Source organism: Entelurus aequoreus, linkage group LG12 (genome assembly GCF_033978785.1).
Source record: "Entelurus aequoreus isolate RoL-2023_Sb linkage group LG12, RoL_Eaeq_v1.1, whole genome shotgun sequence".
NCBI lineage: Eukaryota > Metazoa > Chordata > Actinopteri > Syngnathiformes > Syngnathidae > Entelurus > Entelurus aequoreus.
The window spans coordinates 51147671-51166374 of NC_084742.1; the positions used below are offsets into that span (position 1 = coordinate 51147671).

Consider the following 18704-nt stretch of genomic DNA (forward strand, 5'->3'; position numbering starts at 1 on the left):
AAAAATTCACGTCCAGGAGCTCAATAAAGAGCTATCTCGTCTTATCAATTTCAAAAGCAAAATGTGACATTAGATATTGTCTTGGAACATGAATTGAAAATAAAAATGTATATATTAATTGTCAAAAATTGTCGCCTTTGTTTAAAAAAAAGTAACATGTTATTTGAATAGTTACTATATAGGTAAATATATAATTTATTAAGTAAAAACACACAAACACTGTTAGGCCACATTTTTAATTTTAAGCGACCAGAATGCACTGTAGAAGATGTATAAAACAGTTGTTGAAACTCACTTTAGGAGGAGAAAAAAATAAAAAGACAGGGCCTTGAACAAATGAAATTTCTTACAAAAAACATTTTGGAAATTATAAACGTCACAATCAAAGAAAATATAGCAATTTCTTAAAACTTCTTTGTGTGTTCTCATCCCCCAAAATAAGAAAAATCCTCAATTAGCCAAGTATTTATCGTCACACAAAAAAAGAATGAATCACGTTGTTACTGTTAGTATAAAGGGAGCTCCAACCTGTGGCTTGTGTGCCCCAAAATAGGTTGATTTTTTTTCCAGGGGACGGTGGTTGCGCCGATTGTCAGAGTTAAATAGCAGAACAGTAAAATTCTTGTGTTGTATGCTTATGTACAGTATGTTATGACTTTTATTTGCAAAGAGAGTTGATGACTACAGAGTGAGGGACAACACAAACAAGCAATAGAAGACGATGTTGGCTGTTCATCTTGGCCCCGCCCCCTCTCCTCCAAGGGTGGGAGAAAAGGGGTCACAGGGTTAGCTTACAGTGACACAGTTCTTTGTACATTTGCCTCCGCAGGCGTGGCATGTCCTGCTGTCCGAAATCAAACGGCTGCCCCAGCGCAAGACACTTGCAGTACTGCAGTACGAGAGGAAAGGAAAAAGAAAAGTCAAGATTGCTCCAGTTATAAGTGATAACCGACACATTGCATATTATAAATACATAGAAAATGATACACAAAGTTTAGTATGTTTACTGACATACAACGGAATGAAATAACAATACCAAAAACCACCTCCATCCCCAAGTGTGGTCTTTGATACCATTTCAGATCCCATCCTCTATAGCAGGCCTGGGCAATTATTTTGACAAACTTTAGAGAAAAAATGTGTCTGATTTTTAGGAACACTAATACAAAACTTCACGATAATGTCTGATTTAATGCTAAAAAGTTATGACAGCCCGCCATAAAAAACGGAATGGAATTTGACATTTTTTTTACTGAATGAGACACCCAGAATGTACATGAAAATAAAGAATGTGGGATTGAAAATATTAACTATGAAGGATAAAACACTGAATATTGACAACATATGAACGTGACACCCCCTCTCCATCGACATATTTTACAATCAAGCGAAACGCAACAAAAAGGCAACAAACACAGCAAAATATGAATGTGAAGGGTAAAAAAAAACCCACCTAAAATCTGATATATCACTAAGCTTTAGAACTTTGTTGTAAAAATCTCCTGCCATGTCTGTACCTGACACCCGCATTTCAGGCTGGCCGCTCTGGAAACACTCTGTGGAAACGCTCCCCACCCACACTGCTTGGTGCCTCGTCTGAGCTGCTGTGATTTAGATTACCATAGTACAGTGGTTCTCAACATTTTTTCAGTGATGTACCCCCTGTGAATTTTTTTTTAATTCAAGTACCCCCTAATCAGAGCAAAGCATTTTTGGTTGAAAAAAAGAGATAAAGAAGTAAAATACAGCACTATGTCATCAGTTTCTGATTTATTAAATTGTACAACAGTGCAAAATATTGCTTATTTGTAGTGGTCTTTCTTGAACTATTTGGAAAAAAAGATAGGCTTTTATTTATATTTATAAAGGATTATTGAATTGTTGCTATGTTTAGAATATTTTTTAAAAAATCTAACGTACCCCTTGGCATACCTTCAAGTACCCCCAGGGGTACGCGTACCCCCATTTGAGAACCAGTGCCATAGTATATCATGCAAAAGCGCAGATTTAAACCATTGATATACTTTGTATAATTCAAAATTTAAGGTCACATGAAAACATCACTGCACATCATAATGGCAGCTACAGTTTCCATCTTAAAGATCTAAAAAAAATATTTGGGAATGGGAATGGCGGGCCAGATTAAAAAGCTTAACGGCCCCCGGGCCTTAATTTGCTCAGGTCTACTCTATAGACTCATCCACTGAAATCACCTACACCCCCTATTATGATTTTCTTTTTGTGCTTTTAAAATACTTTCTCGTGCTCTGCATAACAAGTAATGGTGGTTCCTTGTTTAACACTTTATATAGATTGTTTTACACAACATATTCAAGCCGTGTGGGCGGTCAACTTGACGTGCCTATACATCGACTGCGTCTTTTTCCATCAGCCACGTTGTAGTTTTTATAACTTCCGTAAGGAGTCGACTGACAGATATAAGTTAGAACTTCATCCTACTTTGTCTTATACATGGCAACAGCGCAGGATACATGTGCAATTACGAGCCAGTCTGCCCTACAATAAAAAGGACAGAGAAAAAAGACCTTATTGACTACAATGTTGTACTACAATGGCAGACTTGCGCAAAGCTCTTTGGGTAAATCTGTACTAGTGTTGTCCCGATACCAATATTTTGGTACCGGTACCAAAATTATTTCGATACTTTGATAGTTTTCTAAATAAAGGGCACCACAAAAAATTGAATTATTGGGTTTATTTTAACAAAAAAATCTAATGATACATTAAACATATGTTTCTTATTGCAAGTTTGTCCTTAAATAAAATAGTGAACATACAAGACAACTTGTCTTTTATTAGTAAGTAAGCAAACAAAGGCTCATAATTAGTCTGCTGACATATGCAGTAAAATATTGTGACATTTATCATTCTATTATTTTGTCAAAATTATTAAGGACAAGTGGTAGAAAATGAATTATTATTCTACTTGTTCATTTACTGTTAATATCTGCTTACTTCCTCTTTTAACATGTTCTACCTACACTTCTGTTAAAATGTAATAATCACTTATTCATCTGTTGCTTGGGTTCTTTACATTAGTTTTGGATGATACCACAAATTTGGGTATCAATCCGATACCAAGTCGTTACAGGATCATACATTTGTCATATTCAAAGTCCTCATGTGTCCAGTGTAGGGCTGGGCGATACATCAAATATACTCGATATATCACGGGTTTGTCTCTGTGCGATATAGAAAATGACTATATCGTGATATTCGAGTATACGTTCTCACGCAGTTGCTTTTAGCTGCGGGCATTACACTGCAGGCGTTTCTCACTCTTTCTTGTGTCTCCTTCTCACAGAGACATAAAACAAGCGCACCTTCTTACATACGTCACATAGTGTCGCACGTGCAACGTCATACGCCCTCGCGGAGCAGAGAGGTAGCGACATGGGTAACCCCTTAGCTGTAGTGGTAACACGAGAAAAAGAAGGTGCGAATCTGGTAACAAATGAAGGAAGAATTAATGTCCAAGAAAAACAGCACAGTATCCATCGTCTGGCAGTGGTTTGGCTTCAAGCGGAAAGATGTTGAACAGACAACCGTAATAGGTCAAGTATGCGGCAAAAGCGTTGCTACAAAAAGTAGCGCAACTGCTAATGTGTAGCATCATTTGAAAAGTCACCCGCTAGAGAATGAGGAGTGCTTGAAACTACGCATAACAACATCTCCGTTCGGTGCCACACCCACAAAATGCAGAAGCAACCATTTCCAGATCAACACCGTACGAAAAAAATAGTCAACAACAGAAGGAGATAACGTCTGCAGGAACCTACCACATAGCGAAGGACATACATTATTTGATTTCCTATTATGCAGCTCATTTTTATTTGACAGTTATTGAAATATCTTGTGTGACATCATGCACAAAAGTGCACTTTATTTGTTTTAAACTATTGTAGTGGCGTTCTGTACAAAAAGTACACTTTAATTTAGTGTTGTTACGATATGTCATCTTAGTGACATCATGCACAAAAGTGCACTAATAGCTTGTTTTAAAATGTCTCTGACAATCTTGCACTTTCTGTTTTGGAAATGACATGAATGTTTGTGCCACTGCTTAATAACTGTTTAATAAATACAGTTTTGGTAAATTGACTTAGTTGTGATTTCCCTCTCTCCATGAAAGTTTAAAATGTGCATATATTAATACCGTATGAACTAGAATGTTTTAATGTAGACACATAGAATCATCATACTGCTGTGATTATATGCATCAAGTGTTAATTCAAGGCTAAGGCAAAATATCGAGATATAAATCGTGTATCGTGACATGGCCTAAAAATATTGAGATATTAATAAAAGGCCATATCGCCCAGCCCTAGTCCAGAGACATATTTCCTAAGTTTAATAAACATAATGTGAATTTTTTTTAAACGAAAGAAGATGTGGGCTCTGTACCGAGGATGTCGTTGTGGCTTGTACAGCCCTTTGAGACACTTGTGATTTAGGGCTATATAAATAAACATTGATTGATTGATTGATCCCAAAAAATATCTGTTATCATAGTAGTATCGACTAGATACGCTCCTGTACTTAGTATCATTACAGTGGATGTTAGGTGTAGATCCACCCATGGCGTTTGTTTACATTGTGACGCCGATGAGCTACGGTGTGTGGTGAAGCATGTTTAGCTATTCCTTGTCCTGCAGGGATGATACGTGTAAGAAATGTACTTTATTTGTCGCCATGGAGGCGAGGATTAGTGATTTAGAAGTAGCTAAAACACTGCAGACAGCGGCTGGACTTTAGCCGTTAGCTAGCTAGCCAGCCATGTCTGAAAGCACCTCTTCTAGTGGGCGTTTCAGTGTTATAACTTCACCTTTATCGTTAGTTTTTAAGCCAAAATGCGTCCGTTCTTCCTTTTATGTCTACACACTGTGTCTGCTTGTAACTACTCTGTGATAGTGTGCTACCGAACATGTTCGTCTGCTCGTAAACCCAGCAATGACACGACGTGACGCCGACGACGTGGGGGACCGGTATTTTTCAGAGGCGTATAGTACCGAATATGATTTATTAGTATCGCTGTACTATACTAATACCGGTATACCGTACAACCCTATCTCTACCATATATGGAGATATCCGCTGAGGTCACCAGTCGAAATAACGTCAAGAGTTGGGCAAATTCCAAATGGCTTGTTTGGAGGAAGTATGAAGGAAGGCAAGATTGTTTTAGAAATATCTCCCCCATGCCTCAATTGGTGGGATTTCAAATTTGCAGGACTTATGCAGATCCCAAATACACAAAAACAGGTACCAATAGGTAAGAATAGTTGGTTTTGCATAGAGATGTCCGATAATGGCTTTTTTGCCGATATCCGATATTGTCCAACTCTTAATTACAGATTCCGATATCAACCGATACTGATATATACAGTCGTGGAATTAACACATTATTATGCCTAATTTAGTTGTGATTGGTAAAAATGGCCGCCCGGATCTGAACCCGAGTGGTGTGTTGTTATTGGACTTTTGTGCCCGTCACGGATTGTCCATAACGAACACCATGTTCAAGCATAAGGGTGTCCATGTGCACTTGGCACCAGGACACCCTGGGCCGCAGTTCCATGATCGACTTTGTAGTTGTGTCATCGGATTTGCGGCCTCATGTTTTGGACACTCGGGTAAAGAGAGGGGCGGAGCTTTCTACCGATCACCACCTGGTGGTGAGTTGGCTGCGATGGTGGGGGAGGATGCCGGACAGACCTGGCAGGCCCAAACGCATTGTGAGGGTTTGCTGGGAACGTCTGGCAGAGTCTCCTGTCAGAGAGAGTTTCAATTCCCACCTCCGGAAGAACTTTGAACATGTCGCGAGGGAGGTGCTGGACATTGAGTCCGAGTGGACCATGTTCCGCACCTCTATTGTCGAGGCGGCTGATTGGAGCTGTGGCCGCAAAGTAGTTGGTGCCTGTCGTGGCGGTAATCCTAGAACCCGTTGGTGGACACCGGCGGTGAGGGATGCCGTCAAGCTGAAGAAGGAGTCCTATCGGGTTCTTTTGGCTCATAGGACTCCTGAGGCAGCGGACAGGTACCGACAGGCCAAGCGGTGTGCGGCTTCAGCGGTCGCGGAGGCAAAAACTCGGACATGGGAGGAGTTCGGGGAAGCCATGGAAAACGACTTCCGGACGGCTTAGAAGCTATTCTGGACCACCATCCGCTGCCTCAGGACGGGAAAGCAGTGCACTGTCAACACCGTGTATGGTGTGGATGGTGTTCTGCTGACCTCGACTGCGGATGTTGTGGATCGGTGGAGGGAATACTTCGAAGACCTCCTCAATCCCACCAACACGTCTTCCTATGAGGAAGCAGTGCCTGGGGAATCTGTGGTGGGCTCTCCTATTTCTGGGGCTGAGGTTGCTGAGGTAGTTAAAAAGCTCCTCGGTGGCAGGGCCCCGGGGGTGGATGAGATCCGCCCGGAGTTCCTTAAGGCTCTGGATGCTGTGGGGCTGTCTTGGTTGACAAGACTCTGCAGCATCGCGTGGACATCAGGGGCGGTACCTCTGGATTGGCAGACAGGGGTGGTGGTTCCTCTCTTTAAAAAGGGGAACCGGAGGGTGTGTTCTAACTATCGGGGGATCACACTCCTCAGCCTTCCCGGTAAGGTCTATTCAGGTGTACTGGAGAGGAGGCTACGCCGGATAGTCGAACCTCGGATTCAGGAGGAACAGTGTGGTTTTCGTCCTGGTCGTGGAACTGTGGACCAGCTCTATACTCTCGGCAGGGTCCTTGAGGGTGCATGGGAGTTTGCCCAACCAGTCTACATGTGCTTTGTGGACTTGGAAAAGGCATTCGACCGTGTCCCTCGGGAAGTCCTGTGGGGAGTGCTCAGAGAGTATGGGGTATCGGACTGTCTGATTGTGGCGGTCCGCTCCCTGTATGATCAGTGTCAGAGCTTGGTCCGCATTGCCGGCAGTAAGTCGGACACGTTTCCAGTGAGGGTTGGACTCCGCCAAGGCTGCCCTTTGTCACCGATTCTGTTCATAACTTTTATGGACATAATTTCTAGGCGCAGTCAAGGCGTTGAGGGGATCCGGTTTGGTGGCTGCGGGATTAGGTCTCTGCTTTTTGCAGATGATGTGGTCCTGATGGCTTCATCTGGCCAGGATCTTCAGCTCTCACTGGATCGGTTCGCAGCTGAGTGTGAAGCGACTGGGATGAGAATCAGCACCTCCAAGTCCGAGTCCATGGTTCTCGCCCGGAAAAGGGTGGAGTGCCATCTCCGGGTTGGGGAGGAGATCTTGCCCCAAGTGGAGGAGTTCAAGTACCTCGGAGTCTTGTTCACGAGTGAGGGAAGAGTGGTTCGTGAGATCGACAGGCGGATCGGTGCGGCGTCTTCAGTAATGCGGGCGCTGTATCGGTCCGTTGTGGTGAAGAAGGAGCTGAGCCGCAAGGCAAAGCTCTCAATTTACCGGTCGATCTACGTTCCCATCCTCACCTATGGTCATGAGCTTTGGGTTATGACCGAAAGGACAAGATCACGGGTACAAGCGGCCGAAATGAGTTTCCTCCGCCGGGTGGCGGGTCTCTCCCTTAGAGATAGGGTGAGAAGCTCTGTCATCCGGGAGGAGCTCAAAGTAAAGCCACTGCTCCTCCACATCGAGAGGAGCCAGATGAGGTGGTTCGGGCATCTGGTCAGGATGCCACCCGAACGCCTCCCTAGGGAGGTGTTTAGGGCACGTCCGAGCGGTAGGAGGCCACGGGGAAGACCCGGGACACGTTGGGAAGACTATGTCTCCCGGCTGGCCTGGGAACGCCTCGGGATCCCCCGGGAAGAGCTAGACGAAGTGGCTGGGGAGAGGGAAGTCTGGGCTTCCCTGCTTAGGCTGCTGCCCCCGCGACCCGACCTCGGATAAGCAGAAGAAGATGGATGGATGGATGGATGGTTGTGATGCCCCGCTGGATGCATTAAACAATGTAACAAGGTTTTCCAAAATAAATCAACTCAAGTTATGGAAAAAAATGCCAACATGGCACTGCCATATTTATTATTGAAGTCACAAAGTGCATTATTTTTTTTAACATGCCTCAAAACAGCAGCTTGGAATTTGGGACATGCTCTCCCTGAGAGAGAATGAGGAGGTTGAGGTGGGCGGGGTTTGGGGGGGAGCGGGGTTTATGGGGTAGGAGGTAGCGGGGGGTGTATATTGTAGCATCCTGGAAAAGTTAGTGCTGCAAGGGGTTCTGGGTATTTGTTTTGTTGTGTTTATGTTGTGTTAAGGTGCGGATGTTCTCCCGAAATGTGTTTGTCATTGTTGTTTGGTGTGGGTTCACAGTGTGGCGCATATTTGTAACAGTGTTAAAGTTGTTTATACGGCTACCCTCAGTGTGACCTGTATGGCTGTTGACCAAGTATGTCTTGCCGTGTGTGTGAAAAGCCGTAGATATTATGTGACTGGGCCGGCACGCAAAGGAAGTGCCCTTAAGGCAGGGGTGTCAAACTCATTTTAGATCGGGGGCCACATGGAGGAATATCTACTCCCAAGTGGGCCGGAATGGTAAAATCACGGCACGATAACTTAAAAATAAAGACAACTTCAGGTTGTTTTCTTTGTTTAAAAATAGAACAAGCACTTTCTGAAATTGTACAAATCCTAATGTTGTTGTTGTTGGTTTTTACAATTACCTGTTGCGGTTAATAGTATATACAGTATACTTTATATGTCTTTAGTTATATTTTCTGAATAAATTATGTGATAATGTTCATCAGTCAATTGATTGATGTTAATTTTCAATCTATGAAGATAAAATAAATATATCAAAATCAAATTACAGTATGTTATATATGTAGTTTGCTCATTTTCCTCGACTGATGTACTAACATCATGTGGTTTATTTTGTACATACAGTATGTAGCATCATCTACAACTGGGGTGTCAAACGTACGGCCCAAGGGCCGGATCAGGCCCGGCAACAGATTTTATCCGGCCCACGGGATGAGTTTGCTAGGTATAAAAATGTACCTGAAATTTTTGAATGAAAAAAACAACTGTTCTAAATGTGTCCACTAGATGTCGAAACAGCAATTATTTGTATATTTGTAGATCCATCCATCCATTTTCTACCGCTTATTCCCTTTGGGGTCGCGGGGGGCGCTGGAGCCTATCTCAGCTACAATCGGGCGGAAGGCGGGGTACACCCTGGACAAGTCGCCACCTCATCGCAGGGCCAACACAGATAGACAGACAACATTCACACACTAGGGCCAATTTAGTGTTGCCAATCAACTTATCCCCAGGTGCATGTCTTTGGAGGTGGGAGGAAGCCGGAGTACCCGGAGGGATGGGTTATACTTGTATAGCGCTTTTCTACCTTCAAGGTACTCAAAGCGCTTTGACAGTATTTCCACATTTACCCATTCACACACACATTCACACACTGATGGCGGGAGCTGCCATGCAAGGCGCTAACCAGCAGCCATCAGAGGCAAAGGGTGAAGTGTCTTGCCCAAGGACACAACGGACGTGACTAGGAAGGTAGAAGGTGGGAATTGAACCCCAGTAACCAGCAACACTCCGATTGCTGGCACAGCCACTCTACCAACTTCGCTGCTACATATGTACAAAATAAATCCCATGATGTTAGTACACCAGTCGAGGAAAATTATCAAACTACATAAATAACATCCTGTAATTTGATTTTGATATAATTTTATCTTGATTGAAAATTAACACCAATGAGTTGACTGATGAACATTATCACATAATTTATTCAGAAAATATAAATAACGACAAATAAATTATCAACCGCAACAAGTAAGTGTAAAAAAAAAAGCCAACAACATTATAATTGTACATTTTCAGAATGTACTTCTATTTTTAAACAAAGAAAACAATCTGACGTTGTCTTTATTTTTAAGTTATCGTGCCGTGATTTTACCAGTCCGGCCCACTTGGGAGGAGATTTTTCTCCACGTGGCCCCTGATCTACAAAGATACAAAGAATTGTTATTGCGACTGATGTACTAACATGTGGTTTATTTTGTACATATGTAGCATCATCTGCTAAGATACAAAGAATTGCTATTGGACACATTTAGAACAGCGGTTTCTTTCATTCAAAAATTTCAGGGTCATTTTTATACTTAGCAAACTCATCCCGCGGGCCGGATAAAACCTGTCGGCGGGCCTGATCCGGCCCTCGGGCCGTACGTTTGACACCCCTGCCTTAAGGGTTATTGTCGCTCTGTACTTCTCCCTAAGTCCGTGTACACAGCGGCGTTTTAAAAAATCATAAATTGTACTTTTTGAAACAGATACCGATAATTTTGAAACCGATACCGATAATTTCCGATATTACATTTTAAAGCATATATCGGCCTATTTTTTTTACATCCCTATTTTTGCATAATAGGTCCCTTTAAGGCTAAAATTTGCACTCGCATTACGTAGCTTACGTAACTGAAGCCGGCTGGCTCCTCTGCCGGCAGACTTTTACACGCACCTCCAAAAATTGTAGCTTCACGTCGGCGGCTACGAGGACGCAGAGCTGTGATTGGTCGTTTTTTTAGACCATCATTTGTAGGTTTTCCTTAACGCCTGTCCTCTGCCTCAATTCACTCAAAGGCACTCGCACAGCCCACCTATGCGAGCGTCTTCTAATCTGGTTTCAGAGCATTATGTACTATAAAGTGACCGTTGTTTCAAATCGATTAGCTACAGCTCCAGGATGTCGCTTGGGTCACCATTGTTTACAAATACTACACACAGGATGCCAATAGGAAAACACTGCCCTCTAGTTTTTTTAGAAGATAATTGCAAGTTACGCATCAGCCCCTGCAGAAGCTACTGCATAAACAAATCAAGACGCAGTCAGAGAGGACAGAATCTACATGACGTGAGCGCATAGTTCAGAGAGCTTAAATCTTTTAAGTCCAACCCCTCATCAGTCTTCCCCATTGGCATCCATTCCCACTCCTTTGCTGATGACACCCAGCGCTACATCTCCAACAAACAAACCATACTGCCTCCATCCTAATGTACTGCTTATCTGAAATAAAATCTTGGTTTATTGCAAACTTCTTAAATTCAAACAGTGAAAAACTCCTCACCTGTACAAAATCATCACTATCCAAAGACCACAGTTTCCCCCCCCTCATTAACAGCTCACCGTTTTCCCCCTCCCCTCAGGTTAAGAGTCTGAGTGTCATCCTACATGGTACACTATCATTTCAATCACATATCAATAAGGGTAAAACAAAAATATGAACATATTAGCAGGGGTGTAACGGTACACAAAAATTTCAGTTCGGTACGTACCTCGGTTTAGAGGTCACGGTTCGGTTCATTTTCGGTACAGTAAGAAAACAACAAAATATAAATGTTTTGGTTATTTACCAAATTTGTAAACAATGGCTTTATCCTTTTAACATTGGGAACACTCTAATAATTCTGCCCACGTTAATGAACATTAAACTGCCTCAAGTTGTTGCTCAGATTAAATAAAATGACAAAACTTTTCTTCTACATATAAAAAGTGCAACATTAAACAGTTTCAAGTCAACTCATCATGTTTAATTTATTACAGCATTTGGGAAGCATGTAGTTGATTTTTATTATGTAAATGTTATATTTTTATCAACATGTGATAGCAGGGACCCTGCCATTCAAAACTAGGCTGCTACATTACTAATGATTACACACACACACACACACACACACCGCAAAATGAGCTAACGTTACGCTAAAAGCTAATTAGCCTTCACCTCAAGCCAGGACTGCGAGCGAGCTGAGCTGCAGTTTGTTTCTAGAACGTCAACGGGCTCATAGTGATGTTACTAGTAGTTGACTGGGAGGTGTTTATTTTAATTTGGGGAGAGTCCGCTGCCTGATGCTCACCTGCTAAACACCTATCTGCTAACCCCACCGCAGAAGCACTGACTACATGCGCTCTGAATACGCACTGCTGATTGGCTGTTACTGCTCTGAATACGCACTGCTGATTGGCTGTTACCACTATAGTTGTAACCAATCAGATGGTTGTGTGGGTGGGACAATGCTGGGTGCTGTGTAGGAGACAGAGGCAGAAAGCAGAGCAGCTTGTTAAGACTTTAGCTTAGGCGGCTACTTCATTTGTTTGTGTGGAAACTCGTTCGGTACACCTCCGAACCGAAACCCCCATACCAAAACGGTTCAATACAAATACACGTACCGTTACACCACTACATTCTAGGGATGTAATGGTTTGGTTGATCTGACACTGTTTGGAGCGTGTCATTTGAATCTTTGATGTTTTTTTAACTACTCAGTTTGGAGCGTGTTTGAGTATGTAGCGTCGATCCCATGCATGCGTATGAGGCAAAAGTTGTCAACGCATTTGTGTTGGAGACATTGCGAGAAGACATTTTTAGATAGTCAAATACAGAAGACGTATCAGCAGCATTTGACCTTGTCTAGCGATATCCTAAAACATGCTACACTACACACCGTAGTAAATATATGCTCAAGTAAAGTTCTTGAATGTAAACAAAGGCGGATTGATACAAAATATCATTAGTAACAAACCAAGTATAGTAAGGTCGATACTACAGTGGTTAGACCGATATTTTTTACTATAAAAAAATTATTTTGTCATTTTTTTATTGTTTACAAACTTAGGAAGTATGTCTCTGGACACAAGGACTTTAAGGGCAAAAACAAAGGATGTAAATCAGAGCCTTATCTACAAAATATTTGCTTCTCTGCTATCTTTCATTTGTTTATGTTAATTGTATCAATTGTTTTATCTGTATTATGTTGAGTTTCTAAAAAATAATTGTATTCTCATTCTCTTTATCATATAAATAGTTCTCCTCTAGCCAGTTATTAACTTTCTGGTAAGGCGGCCTCTGTCAAACGGGCATAATGCTGCAAAAAACAATGAAACGACTCAAAATAATCCATAAATTCTAAATTGCTTGCTTTGGCATCGGCACATGGTCACAGACAAGTCATAATTAATGCGATCGCTCCTCTTGCCGGTTGTTAAAACATTTGCAAAACTTACCTGCAACACAAACGCCCCACAATCGCTGTCATTGTTCTGACGGCCCACGTTCTAAAACACACATTTTTATTTTGTTAACATGTGACACACAGCACATAACTCTATAACGGGGAAAAAAAGAGCCTTACCATTTTGAAAAATCCTTTCCACCCCATCAAAAATTCTTGTTGGTCTTTTTTGACGGCCTCCGCTTCCAGATACTTAAAAATGTGCTGACAAAAAACATAGCAGCAACAAGGTAAGGTCATCTTCACGTGCTAATGTTAGTTTGGACATTTGTAGCCTCTGTCAATCAATGGAAGCAATCACATTTTATACATAAAGCCCTTAATCACAAGTGCCTAGTCACGAAAATGACAAAGCCCTATTTTACACTGCCAGTAAAAGTCGCTTTTTTCTGTCGTAGACAAACAGAATTGAGACAGGACCGACCAGGAATTTTCTTTCCCCCCCCCCTTCTGAGCCATAACAAAGCTATTTAAGCCAGGAAATTAGCTTTTTTTTCACCGCATTTTACTAGTCTGTGTGAAAAGCCCCGACAAACAAAATCAGGTGTTGACTAGTTTCCAGCTTTGGAAGTAGTACCAGAGCCATAACAACTGCGCGACGCCACCTTTGTGTAAAACAGATTATTATTCTTTCACCTATTAGTTGTGAATGTTGGGTATTTTTTCTGTTTCACAGTTCTGTGTGAGGCGCACCACCAGATGGAATCAGGATTTTAAGTTGACCCGCATATTTTACAGCTCTGGAAGTAGTATTCAGATCCGGATGGCCCTTCTGTGTGTCAAACTGCCAGTAAAAACCGTCTTGTGTTCTGCAATCTTTCCTGTGTTGCTGTACGATATGAACTATGGGTGTGCCAAGACGTCAATTCTTAGATGCATCCAGATGCAACAGGTGGAGATTAATATTGACAAATGTTAAAAAAATCTATTATTTTCCATAAACAAAAGAAACAACTGCATCACCCAGAAGTTGCCAGGAACTGAAAAAGGAAGGAAGAGACTCATAACAGACTGTTAGACAACAGGGCGGAAGTTAAGAAGTTGGCCACAAGTTTTTAGAGAAAGATTGCTATAAACCGACAAAACTCCATGCAAAAAGCTGATGATTTTAGTTACAAGTTATTTGTTAATGATATTAAATGTGTACGGTACTTATTTATTTCTGACTAAAGTAAAATTTGCACAGACAGCACATAATTCAAACTACACTTGATGTATTACAGGTCATTTAATAAAAACAGCTTTCTCTCTTGGAAAATCTTATTTGTCCTTTACAAATAAAAGGTAATAGAGGTACCGGTACATTTAATTTAGAAGAAGCTACAACGGGCACACCCTCAATGTGAACAGGTGGGAAAAAACTCTCCCTGTGTCTCTGGTTTGAGTAAACAGCACAGACAGATAGGAATTTTCAGGCTTTAGAGGTATGTGGCAACACTTCCACTGCAAGTCAGCATTTAATGGCCATTTTTGGTGTTGTTTTTCTGTCTAAACTTCAGACACGGAAAGAGGATTTGAGAACAAAGCTGACCTAGTAATTTCCCTCCATTAGGTAATATCCTACCTTTGGGCAGCGTCTATTGAGTGTCCGCTGGGAGTCAAAGTAGGTGATGGCTTTGCGGGGAATGTCCACGCTGACCAGGGACCAGTGCACTTCCAGGTGGATAGGGATTAACAACAGATCCTTCTGGAAGATATCCACCTGTGGGGAAAACAGGAATTAAATCAATGCATGCACCTGTGAAATCGTTAATTTGGTGCTTCTTCTGCCGGTTATTAGTGCCAACCCCAAATTTGCGCTACTGAAATAAAAGGTTTTTAAGAAAAAAGTTGCAAAGATACTAGAATAAAGCCACAGTTACAAAAATTGTTTTCAAAAAAGTCAGAATGTTCTGAAAATAAAGTAGCAGTGTTAGGGTTGTTAAATAAACACATTTATACTGTAAAAGTGCAAACTACGTAACTAGGGGTGTTTCAATACAACTTTTCCACCAGCGATACAATACCGTATTTCAGTTTGAATATTGGTCGTTGGCAATATTGAGCTCATACTATATCAGCATGACCCATAAATACTGATTTTGTAGTGTGCAATATTCAACAATTGAACACAATGTTTAAACCACCTGACCTTACTGAATACTAACAAAAGTTGGTCATAGAGATGAGCTCAAATCTAAATCTGATCAAACTTAATATCTATTTTGCGAAATGTATCACAATATATTCTTTGACATGTAAAACAGATAATAGAACCATTTCAAAACAGGTGGACCCTAGGAAAAGCTTTTGTAACCTAAGTCTAAAAATAGAAGTCTCTTCCTTGGGTTGCTGATGGTAAGGCATAGTGCCATATCTGGTTTTCATGTAAACTCAGACTAGCAGTTGTATTCATGAATGTAATTATATATGTATGCTGTAAGTATATACCAAATATTGTTATATAAAGTCATGTATTCTGTTGTTGATAAAGAATCAGATTATTATATCTCAGTGATGGGGTTAGACAGGGAGAGGGAAGACTGGGCTTCGACCTGACCTCGGATAAGCGGAAGAAAATGGATGGATGGGGTTGGACAATATACCGGTAATATTTTGCTTCTTCGTGCTCCTTTTCAGACACACATCATGTTTGTTTTTTTATTTATTGGGTAGTTAGTTCAAATTGCAGAGATGCAATTTGGAAAATGTTCCAAAACATTGTTATAGTTTACTACTGCCGACCCACAGTATCAGACATGAGGGTCGCAGTGACCCTCAGTGGGGGTTGAAGAACCAATTGAAGAACACATTCAAATGCATTACTGCAAAATTGTGCATATCCTTATATGAACAAAATCAGAACTCGGGAGCCTCTATTTTTCAACTTTTTAAATTAATGTGTACATTAAAAAAAAAAAAAAATACCATCAACAATTACTTTTTTATATAATAAAATATTCCATGAATGACTGTTTTAGTACAAAACGTGCATCAATTTAAACTTTAAAAACGTGTTTCAGAAAAATCCGAACATGAGCAACATTGTATTAAAAGCCAATTGTATCACTTTCCATCATATTAGCCTATACCTACTGTAATGACCCTTTTGTATACAAGTATTCCATACCAGGTGTCCTCAATAAATCTTTCCAAGGGTCAGGAATTTTATCGGCACAGTGTCAGGGCCAGATGGCTGCTAGTTGGTTTGAAACCAAAAGCCTAATTAAAAGAGATGTATTGTAATTTTCAATGAGCATTTTCATAGCCAAAAGAGCTAAATTACATTCCCCAATCAGTGACACCTACAAGGTAAAAACATTCATAAAAACGCTTACATAAGGGGTGTCCAAACTTTTTCAACTGAGGATCACACACTGAAAAATCTAATTTTGATAACAGACCAAAATATAATGACACAAAACACCAGTTTGGATGATAATTTAAAAACAAAGTATTTTTATAACCCACATAAACTAATAAACTTTTGCTGAAACTGCAGTTTTTGAGATTAATTTGCTCTGCCTTCATTGCAAATAATTATATGATAATAATATTATGCTAGCCCAATATTTACTAGTACTTGGTATAATGCAAGCAATTAGACAAAATTAGAAAACTACATCAATTGTGAATCACATATTAATAAAGTAATTGCTGTATGGCTGCACCGTAAAGAATTTCTGGGACACCTTGTCTGCGTGTTTTTAAAAAGGTACATGTTCCACTACAACAAGCATTCACAAGCATAAAAATATATCCATCATTAAATAATAATTTGGAATAAGAGCTTCAGAATGCTTGTCAACAAGTTACACATCTCCATGACAACCACCTCCCATGATTGGTCGGCTCTAACCGCTGGAAAGTCAGACCTCTAAAATAGGGTAAAGGACCAAGAGAACACAAAACTATTCGACATTCTTCTCTTAAGTTTATGATTATTCAACCTCGCAACCTGAGCAGCAGATAAGTGACATAAACGTAAGGGCGGGGAAACAAATTTAACCAGGAGGTGTCCTGTATGCTCGATTGTCCCCATTCTTATTGCTCCAGCAGTGGCTGGAGGACTCTTCCCAGGACCCACACTTTGTAGAGCGCATGGGCTGGGTACCTCCGAAGAATACAGCCCCTGCATTGAAACACAGCAGTCATCTAGTCTAGACAGCTGCAGTTGCTCCTTCTGGAGACACTGCCCCTTAGTGTTTTAAACGAGAATTACACGTCTGGCGCCTTGAGGAAATTAGAGCCAGAGAGGGAATCCATAGCAAACGTAACTCAAAATGATCTGAAAAGTAGATAATAACAAATAATCACAATACGAATCATTAATAGCTAACCTGAATATTTACAAGCACATGCTGGAAAAAAAAATCTAGTTTTGATTTTGGCTGGCACCTACTGTATGTATTTATGAATATACCCTACCGTTCAAAAGTTTGGGGTCACATTGAAATGTCCTTATTTTTTAAGGAAAAGCACTGTACTTTTCAATGAAGATAACTTTAAACTAGTCTTAACTTTAAAGAAATACACTCTATACATTGCTAATGTGGTAAATAACTATTCTAGCTGCAAATGTCTGGTTTTTGGTGCAACATCTACATAGGTGTATAGAGGCCCATTTCCAGAAACTATCACTCCAGTATTCTAATGGTACAATGTGTTTGCTCATTGGCTCAGAAGGCTAATTGATTATTAGAAAACCCTTGTGCAATCATGTTCACACATCTGAAGACAGTTTAGCTCGTTACAGAAGCTACAAAACTGACCTTCCTTTGAGCAGATTGAGTTTCTGGAGCATCACATTTGTGGGGTCAATTAAACGCTCAAAATGGCCAGAAAAAGAGAACTTTCATCTGAAACTCGACAGTCTATTCTTGTTCTTAGAAATGAAGGCTATTCCACAAAATTGTTTGGGTGACCCCAAACTTTTGAACGGTAGTGTACGTGTGTATGTGCATATGTATGTTTGCATGTACAATATGTTTGTTTCCTAGTATGTGCAGGAGCCAAGTACGGCCACAGCCACCCAGAAAGCCCAACCCAAAACAGCAAGTGCGGTACAAAGGGAACAAGGGATCACCAGCCCCAGGCAGGATGGCCGGCCAGCCAGCGACAAAACACCCAGATTGGGCCCACCGTGCCACTGGGCAGGCCAGCGACAGGCCGTAGATAGAAAAATAATTAAATTATAATAATTATACACACACACACACACACACACACAAACAAACCCATACATACATAAAACCGGCAGGGAAGCCATGCAGCCTCGGACCACCCCCAGATAAAGTCGTTGCACATTTGCAGAAACAATGTGTAACAAGGTGTATTTACTAACAAGTCATGCAAATGAATTACACACAACAGCAGGAATGTCAACACAATGCCTTAAATCAGCTTCATTTAACTTAACATAACCTTACCCTAAATTCTACCAAGTGTTTGTCATGGCCTGCTCAGGTACGACTGCTGATGCTACAGCTGTTTTCCACTGCCAATGTGTCAACTTGCACCAGCTGCATTGCATGTCTAAACATCTCATCTTCAAGTTCTGGAGCTCTTTCAAAAAATTATAAGGCTATTTCTAGCAAACGTCAGCGCAAAGGTGCAGCAACTTTGCATTAATAAGGGAAGCGCGGGACAGGCAGAATTAAACAGTCTTGTGTTTAATATGTTACTGAGCCATGGTAAAAATCCTGAA

General features: G+C 41.0%; 1 protein-coding gene across 1 annotated transcript in view; it reads right to left on the minus strand.

The window, feature by feature from the left end:
- Positions 1 to 217: 217 nt before the first annotated feature.
- Positions 218 to 18704, minus strand: part of LOC133662310 (sentrin-specific protease 3-like) — a 50295-nt gene continuing 31808 nt past the window's right edge. The window contains exons 9-12 of the mRNA XM_062066199.1: positions 14583 to 14720; positions 13139 to 13222; positions 13011 to 13061; positions 218 to 889 (exon numbers count right to left, since the gene is read on the minus strand). Coding sequence (XP_061922183.1) covers positions 779 to 889; positions 13011 to 13061; positions 13139 to 13222; positions 14583 to 14720 — 384 coding nt within the window. The 3' untranslated portion in view covers positions 218 to 778. The remainder of the gene's footprint in view (positions 890 to 13010; positions 13062 to 13138; positions 13223 to 14582; positions 14721 to 18704) is intronic.